General features: G+C 30.9%; 1 protein-coding gene across 1 annotated transcript in view; it reads right to left on the reverse strand.

The window, feature by feature from the left end:
- Positions 1-7,343, reverse strand: part of LOC119668438 (small conductance calcium-activated potassium channel protein-like) — a 29,688-nt gene extending 22,345 nt beyond the window's left edge. Inside the window, exon 1 of the mRNA XM_038077938.1 lies at positions 7,283-7,343. Within this exon, the coding sequence (XP_037933866.1) occupies positions 7,283-7,336 (54 nt within the window). The 5' untranslated portion in view covers positions 7,337-7,343. The remainder of the gene's footprint in view (positions 1-7,282) is intronic.
- Between the last annotated feature and the right edge of the window lie 2,704 nt (positions 7,344-10,047).

A 10,047-nucleotide genomic window follows, 5' to 3' on the forward strand; every position in this document is an offset into this window, starting at 1 on the left:
CGATTTCGCAAAATTTGGGCCAACTTTATACCCTTATAACTTTTTTATTACTTATTTTAGTTATTTACTTATTGTACTATTCAAAAGTAATCATTTTTATTTTTTTTAAAACTTAGAATATTGTTATTCATTACGTTTGAAGCAGTTCAATTTCAATTATCAGTAAAATTTTATTAGAAAAATTTTTTCATGGCAATTTTCACCTTTATCTGAGATATCCAAAAATTTCATAAAATTTTTCCTATTCATAGCAAAAGTAAAACTTTACAAAAAAAAGAAAATTTGCTTACGTACTTTGTTTTATTGCTTACTAAATTTTGTGTTGAAATGAATGGAGTTGATTGAAGGTCACATTTTTCGTTAATTTTCACTGATTTTCGAGGCCCAAAATAGATATAAAACATAGCAGTGACAACTGCTCTAAGGTGCGGAGGTGTGCGGCGCACACCCTAACATAATTTGCAAATTGTCATATATAATATATATAAATTTATTAAATATCTTTACATCAAGAATTAATATTATTAATTACATTTTTATATATATATGTTTAAAGATAAAAGTTTTAGCAAAAACAATTAAATATATAATTGTCTATGAAAACTCAATTAATTTGCTTCTCTTAGCTATTATAGTCGTTAGTTGTGCTCATAACTTTGCAGCTCACGTCACAAAATATTTCTATTGTATTTCGTCTTTCCCCTTTAAGCAATTGCATTCATAAATTTCTGTCATAAGTGTAGTATGACATTCACAAAAGTAGAATGAACAAAAAAATGTGCGTGTGCTCTAGCTTTAAATATGAGAAATAGAGATTGGGAATTGTATGAGAGTATTTTCTATTCTATTCGAATATCAATAGCGGTTAGATGTGCGGCTAAAGTTTGCAGCTCACATCACCATACATTTCTTTCAAATTTCATCTCTCCCCTTTTAGCTGTTGCTCAACGAATAATAACCACTTTGTGTGCGGAGTAGCTGGGCGCACATTCATACTTTGCAAGTGCGTTCGATTATGTTTGCATAAACATGTATGATTCTAAGTACAAACTCTTTTGCTTGAAAAAAGTTGGTTTGATGTTATAAGATATATGTGAAAAGTTGTATATATTCCATATTGATATAATATTGAAATTATATGTAAATTATTTAATTAATTTGTTTAATATGTTATTTTGTTAATGAATTATTAAATGTTATATTGTGAATATATTGTTGCCTATATAATATAGTTATTATTAATAAAACATCTTATATATTTCAAATTATCATTTTTAATTTAACTGTAAAAACAATATTCTAGAAGGACCGCAAGCCCTTCCAGATAAGGGACGCGTCGCCACTGAAACATAGAGTGCGCAAGCCAATTTTTTTTTACACAAACTAAACTGAAAATAAACTATGGTTTCCAACTTTACTAAATATAACTAAATTTAATATTGTCGAATATAACACAAATTCTATTTTGAAAAAATGTTCACAGCGACTGAAACTTATGCAACCTTGTATATAAATATTAAAATACCTTGTACATTAAATCCTTGTAGAGAATGACCTATGATTTCTCTCAGATTCCAATATCCCTCATAGTTCAATCATGTAACCTCACGATTCTCAATAAAAATATTAAAGTTACACCGTATAAAATATGGGTTGAGGCTATTCAGAAGGGCCAAAACGATGTAAGATCACTTTAAAGGGAACCATGTTAAGACTAGTTCGAAATCCCGATTGCAAAAAGCGAATATATTGTACCTAAAGGCTTTGTGATTTTGAAGTTCAAATACCAAAACTACGATTTGTAGATGCAAATAATTATTGATGAAAAGATAGTATGACTGACATCAAAACCAAAAAAATTAGAGAACACATCTATTTTTTTAAGATTCGGTGAATCAAATGAGGAAATCTACTTGAAGCAGCCACCAGTGTTCGATCATTAATAGAATGAAGAAAATGTATGTAGATTCAAAAATCACTTAACCGACTAGAACTATCTGGTTGTAAGTAGAGTAAAAAATTAGCAGAAATTTTAAACGAAATAGATTTCAAACAGTGCCATTTAAGCATTTGTGTTGACATAAAGAGATGAGGACACTATATAAAGTTAGTTGCGTTCTATGTACATAATACATTATTAGCGTGCTCAAGAAAAAATATGTTTCTTATTAATGGGGTGCACAAATATCTAGGTATGCAAATTAGGTGGTATTTCTAGATACTAGACGCATTTCTATACGTCTGACTGTAAAACTGCATTAACTCAAATAACTGGTGAAACTGTTTTAAAAATATTGTCTGACGAATGTGTCAAGAAAATTTGCAGTAATTTTAAAAGAACTGGCAGGTGAACTATGTATCCGGCAATTATTTTGCGAACAATAGCAAAACTGTTGCAATTTCATTCTCATACGTATAGAGAACATCTTAGGTATAGCAGCACAACATATGCATTGACATATGAAATTATCTCGAAATTGTGTTATTAATGACGATAAAGACTAGGACATACCAATTTAACCCACTTACACTTATTCAATAGATCACCACCATCCTCCTGCCCGTTCTGCAACATTTTATATTCAACACAACATATACTAATCGAATGCCGGCATCTTTCGAAATAAAGAAACACTATATCAACCTATTAGTTGATACCTCAAAATATATTATATCATTATAAATTATAAATAATTATATCCAATCTGTTGGTTTATACCCCAAATATAACTTAAAAAAAAATATGAATACCTTAATTTAGTCTTAAACACTATAACTCCCCCCCATACCCCCTTCATAAAACCACCCCTTTCCCTACCAAAAAAATAAAAATAAATTTTTTTTTTTTGAATTTTATTTTGCTTTTTATTGAATCTTCTAAAAATCAACTTAGAACTAATAATAAATAATCGCTGCTAATTGCTGTATTAAAATATTTGAAAAAAAGAAAAAAAGCGTTTGCATATTACATTCGTGAATATGTATTGTTGTAGTCAGATGGAGCATTTGGCTGAGATCGCGTTTGTATAGGTTGTGGTGGGATTTCTGACTGAGAGTGGGGACGCAATGCTGGAAACATTCTTTGTTTTTCGGTAGTATATACTACACATCCTTTATAATTAGCGGTGTGGTTACCTTCACAATTTCCGCATTTTTTTGTTATTAAGTCCTTCTTATTTGATGTGCAATCCTTAGTGCGGTGACAGTCGCCACATGCAACACAAACACTGCGGAGTGTGCAATATTACTTCGAATGTCTATATTCTTGACAATTAGTACACTGCATCGCGTTTTTACGCTTGTGCGGTACTTCTACTAATATTTTTCTGTAGAGTAGGAATTGTTGGGAATAAGTGGGTGAGCATCGTTCGATTTGAGTTTCTTTCCTTCTGGTTCAAGCTCTATTCTATATAGCGTTGTCGAAACTTTATCGAGGTTTTTAATGTTGTACACAGATGTTGTTTTAAATCCTTTTTCTGCAAGTGTTTCTTTAATTTCTACTATGTTCAAATTTGGTTCTATTCCTCTTATAACCACTGTTAATCCTTTGGCACTTTTTAATTGATATGTGTAAAAAATGTTACTGTTTTTTATGAGGTGATTTACAACTGTTCTGTAATGTTTTTCTTCGTTGATCGAAATTTTTGTTTCATCAGATTCAGATTCAATGAATCTCTGCCAATAGTTTGTGTTACGGAGTATATAAGAGCATTTGAGTTTTTTTCACGCAGAAATATGGGTGGCGGTTTCTGGTTAGGGACGGGTCTGGTATTTTTATCATCTTCGGCTAGAACGACAAAACGATTCGCTGTCGAAATATTTTCTATTTTTCGAGTTTTTGTCAAGATTGCATTGTTAGCATTTTCTTGTTTCGGTGCTCGCTTTCTTTTTATGATTTGTATATATTTATCCATGCCGCGGACTTTGGGTAAATCAGGACTTTTTGCCCTATTTTTATGATTTGAATATATTTATCCATGCCACGGACTTTGGGTAAATCAGGACTTTTTGCTGTGTTACTATTCTTATGCAATATATTTGGTAATATGTTAACATGTTGCGCTGATGCTGTGTTATTTTTCGAAGTTGTTGCTGGTCTTTGCGGTTGGTAGCTTGATTGTTTGAAAGAAATTTCACTTACCGAGTATGAGCGATGCCTTTGGGATTGGTTGTTTAGCGTTGCTGTTTGGTTCGTGGTTGGCTTCTCAGAAGTACCATCTGCTGTTGGGTAGCATATGGGTGAGTGGTTTGTGCCTCCGCTATGCGAAGGCGGTGATCTATTAATTGGCATATCGTGGTTGGTATCGCGGGAGTTAGCTGAGCAGCCAACTGTCTCTGAGTAATTTGTTGTGAAAAAGAAACTTCTACTTTTTAATTATTTAATTATAAAGTTCTATTTTAAATGGCACGAAAAATATAATATATATTAAAAAATAGAAATATATATTATTAATATAAGTATAATATAAATTTATAATATAATATAATATAAATTTCAATTTTACTTAAGAATTTATCAAACAATAAATTTTTCAGGCGTCCTTTCGCGTATTTATTTATTTTATTTATTTAGCATAAGTTTGTTATTTAATTACACAATTACACAATTTTTCAAATTTGCGACTTGTAATTTGTTTAGTTATTCTACCCGTTTGCAACACTTTTTCTGTAAATTTGTTTTTGAGCTTCAGCTGTTTTCAATTGTGTGTGATTTGGAGAAAAGTAAACAAATTCGGACACAAAGTCAAAATTCTCTTTTTTTGCAAAAAGAAATAAATATAATAATATTTTATTTAATCAGGCACTATTATTTTTTATTAATCTTGTTTAAGAGTCACTGTCTTGATTATTTGTGATGAGTTTAATATCACTTTATAAGTTTTTTGCTTAGAAAACACCGAAAGTTACGGCGTGACTTTTTTGCGCGCCAAGTAGCGAATTAAAGTACTGAATGTATAATAAATGTACAATGTATAATAATAAAAATAAATAAATAAATAAAACAAGGTATTTAAGCCCTAATCATACTGTCATCCTATTTCTAAGTATAACACCCTTCTATCCTTTTTAAATCAGTATGCTTAATAGCATTAATAGACGGGAGCTAAATTATCATTAAGGGGCTAAATTATAATTTATTTGCTAATTTAACGATTTTAAATGATCATTTATGGTCTTTAAATTACCGAATTTAACCCAATTTATTCGTCATTTAGGTTTTTAGAAATGGTAATGTTGCATATGCAAGTGAAACGAAATAAAAAATGGAGCAAATTTCAAGCTATATGGTTGTCAAAATGTAAGCAAAACATATTTGGAAACATTGGTAAATGTAAGTACTCGTTATATTTTTATATATTTTATATTCTTTTTATATATTTTATATTTCTTTTTATTTTAGATGACTGAAATTAATAAACTCAAGCGCCACGCATGGACTGAAGAGGATGAGATTTTCCTTACAGTTGCTGTTCTTAATGTTCTTACAGTTCTTAATGATGATTTATACTGTCTGTCAGGGTATTTTCAAAATGATCATTTGAGGGTGCTTAATGATAATTTAGTGCGCTCGTCTGTCAATGTCATAAGGCCAAGTAGCTATAGCTTCTATAAATTTTAGTTAGCTGTAATTCATAATTGTGTTATAATTTTGTTAATAAATAAATACATTGAACATCTAATATAAAATGAAAATTTAATAATAAGACTAACCATTTTCCGATAGATTTTTTTGTCAAAACAATTTTCTTTTATATGTAATAAGTTCACAAATTTCGTTGATAAACAAACGCACTTTTTCAAGTTCATACTTGGACACTAGTGATGTGAATTATTGAAATTGAACAATTACAACAACAAACCATTTCGCAAATAATGGAATGGTTTGATGTGCAATAACAAATCCGAGATGAGCTACCATATACACCGTACTAAAAGTGAAATCGGAAGTCCAGTAACCAGAATGGCATATAAAAGAAGGTGAAAACTGAATTAAAGATCTGTTCGTCACAGCGCGTGCAAAAGGCAATAGCATCGGAAGATTCGTAACAGATAAGACGCAAGTCAGTAAGGTATATAGATTACTTCTTTAATATACTAACGTGACCTGATTGGTAAAGTTGATTAGCTTACTATTATACCAATGTGGCATAATCTTTAAGGTATATATTGAATGTTTTTTTAGCTGCATTGGAACTTAAAATGATAATACGAGACAGAAATATTGTTGGAATGAAATTTTTTTATTATGATCTGGTAGAATATTTTATGGCATTTATTTTTTGAATATGATTTCTGGCATATGTTCCCTGCGACCACGAGTTACATGGTCCATGCAATTAGTTCAATTTTTGATTATTTTTGCAATAAGTGTATGGCGTCAATGGTGACATGAAGATTGGCTTTTAATGATTGAAGAGTTGTTGGTTTTTCAATTGACGGCATAAGCTAATATCTTTACACAGCCCCTAAGTAATCGAGAGGCGTTAAATTGCTAGAACGAGGAGGCCAGTTAACAGGACCACTTCTGGAAGTAAAGTTGTTACCAAATTTACTTCGTAATAAATTGAGCGTGCTGTATGGCAAGTCACGCTATCTTGTTCAAACCAAATGCCAAATGTGGTCGATGTTTAACTAATTAATTTCTGGAAACAAAAATTCAGTCAGCATAACTCGATAACGCTCGGCATTTAGCGTAACGGCAGCTCCTTGCTTATTTCGAAAGTAAAAAGGACTGGTGTGATTACGATTCGTTAACGGATTGATGATTATCTTCGCTCCATATATGGCAATTTTGCTTATTAACGCAAGCATTTAACTATAATGGTTAAGCTTTTTCATTAAACACTATGCACTTTATGAACTTCGCGAAAAGAAGTTATTTTTTGCGAAGTAAATTTTCACAATTTCGAAGCGTTAAAGAATTCATTTTTTAATTATTGTACAGATTCACAAAAGACAGCAAATATCCATCTGGTGAATATTTTCAATAATTTTGTATGAGTTATAAACCATTTTCAGTTTTCGGTACTCTGTTTAAATTGGATGTTTAATTATTTTTAATAAATAATAAAATTGAGACAAATATTTGAAAATATATTTAACTCGTAATAAAACTGCGTTTGCAAGATTAGTTATAGAGATAAAAACTAAACAATTTACAGTCTTGAAAGCGAATATTAAAATATTTGTGTAGCCATTCTAAACTATTGTTATTTTGAAATATGCATATTGTTTCTTAAAAGTGAAATACATAACTTCGCAAATAAGATAAAATAATTACCTTTGCCATATCTGTTATTGTATTTGCGTTATCCATCAGTTTGCGTTGATCCATTTTGACTTTTCGTAGCCTGATTTCCAGTTTTTATTAATAATACAATGTATTTTTGTTAGACATACATAGAATGATATTCATAATTTATATTTCTTAGTACACTTAGTATTACATTTAACAATATCTATGGTTAGCTTTACTTAAATGATATACAAATAGTAATTTGTTTAATATCGTAAGATTAAATATATGTAGCTTGTGTAATAAAAAGAAAAATGGTTAGATATTATTTAAAGTATTTTATTTTATAGCTATATATCTACAAAACTTTTCAATTATTTCAATATATACACATAGCAGTAAAAGTTTGCGTTCACCCACAAAATTTTTCTTAAATTTCGTATAACTTATTTAATTTTTACTGAAATTAATTTTTGGTTTCTGATTTATTTTGACCAAAGAAACAACAATGAAGTTCAAACATAAAAGATTAAGTTACTCTTCAAAAAAAATTTAAACACAATTGTTTGCAAAAGCACTAACAACAATGAAGTTCAAGCATAAAAAATTAAGTTACTCTTCAAAAAAAAAATTAAACACAATTGTATGCAAAAGCAATAATTTTAAAGCAGAAAAAGTCTTTAAAGAACCTTTCGCGAAAACCAAATTGATAGTCCGGAATTAAGGAAATCAGGATTTTTTTATTAGAAGTTTTACGAACATTTTTGAGAATTGTAGCAATAGACTTATCGATCATATGCTGTGGCAACTGAAGGCTTCGAGATCTTTTTATTAACAATCTTTTCCAATGTATCGAGATAAAACCCAAGTACCCAAAAGATAAAATGCTGTTGAAAATTGTGAGAATGAGTATGACGTGTCCGGCAAGTGCTTAATCATGTTCCCATTTATTTGGTCTTGCCCAGGTGCTTTTCTTAGACTAGTGTTAGTTATAACGTCTTTTAATTCCGAAAACTATAATTGAAGGATTTTCTACGTCAGTTGAGATAGATATTTTAGGCTGGAAGTCATTGATTTGGGGATTTGGCTGAAGAACATTCTGCAGGTGTAGTGCCAGAGCAATTCCTTTTTATTCATTACTACGAGCCCAGGAGCCATTTTGTTTGCGTATAGGAGGTTCTTTTTGAATAGGGCTTTACATTTCTTTGCAGTTTTTTACAAGGAATAATTATGTTCTTTTTGTGAGCCAAGGCTATCTAGATATTTTTGTATTAAACTGTTTGGTGCTGTTTTCTCATTAAGGGGTTTTTTGAGGGCTTTTGTCGCTACATTGAGGTTGAGTTTATATCTGAGTGAACACTATCTTTGCCAATCTCGTCTCGCAAAAATAAGCCCATCCAAGATCGATGGAAAGATTTTTTTTTTTGCATTATCATGTTGGACAATGAAAGAAGTTCGAAAACCTTGCTAAGCAGCGTCTGGAACATTCAATGCCATGGGACACAATGAATCCTAAGTTTAGCTTTACTAAGCTTTTTAGAACTGAACAAAGCAAGAAAATAAGCTGGGAGGGCATCAATCAAACCTACCAGCTAACAAAAAACACAATCGCATGGTTCACTGACGAATCGCTTATGGAGGAAGGTACCGGAGCTGGCATAGTCGGACCAGACAAAAAGCACTAGGAAGTGCTGGGGAAAAATACTAGCATCTTTCAAGCAAAAATTTGCTCAGTTTTAAAATGCGTACTCATCAATATTGAACGGAATTACCAGGATAAAAATATTGCAATACTGACAGATAGCCAAGCGGCGATCAAGGCACTGAACTCGCATCAGATGGCCTCAAGACTAGTGTTAAACTGCCTTGATAAGCTTGGCGAAACAAATCAATTGTCAATTCTTTGGGTACCGGGACATACTGGAAAAACGAATATGCGGATAAGTTAGCCAAAAGAGGAGCAGCCACGTCGATGATGGGGTCGGAACCTTTTTGTGGACTAGGAAATAGTACGCTCCTTTTTCTCATAAAAATAAAGGAGAACTAGAATAAAAAGGACTACTATGATAATATACCAGGATTAAAACAATCCAAATCACTTATTGATTCCTATAACAAACCTATAACCAGGTTTGTATGAACCTATCATAAGAAAAAAACTTAGAATCATCACAGGAATCCTAACAGGGCATTGTAGACTCTCACAAAACTGGGTATACTTACGGATGCAAACTGTTGATTCTGTGAAGAAAATGCGGAGTCGGCCACACATGTGTTGTTAGAATGCCCTGCACTAATGCACATACGAAATAAGCTCCTAGGAATGTATATTCTTACGGAAGAGGCAATAAAAATCTGTAAAGTAGCTTCTATTCTATTTTTTATTGATGCAAGAGGGCTTAAAGGCCTAGTCTAAGCCCAGAAGGGGGCGCAATAGACCCACCAGCCGCAGTGCCACATCCCCTAACAATAATAATAATAATAATTATTATAGTTAATTATATTTATTCAATTGAATTTAAAATTACAAATTTACAGATTTTTTATAACAGCTGTGTATAAGAAGGCTATGAGTCAAAACTCCTCCGCCTAATTTAATATTTAATTTTAATTTATTCATTTCAATATTTTCATTATTTTAATATTATTACACCCTTTCTTTTTTTTTTTTTTTCTATGTTAATTTTAACGTACAACTTTCATATTTATATAAAAATGCATTTAAAAGGTGTACATGTTAATTTATATAATATTTAAAATTCTTTCAAAATATTTCGTCCATTATTTTTTTTCTATAAATAGTTGCTTCA

This window comes from Teleopsis dalmanni, chromosome 1 (genome assembly GCF_002237135.1).
Source record: "Teleopsis dalmanni isolate 2A chromosome 1, ASM223713v2, whole genome shotgun sequence".
NCBI classification, from domain to species: domain Eukaryota; kingdom Metazoa; phylum Arthropoda; class Insecta; order Diptera; family Diopsidae; genus Teleopsis; species Teleopsis dalmanni.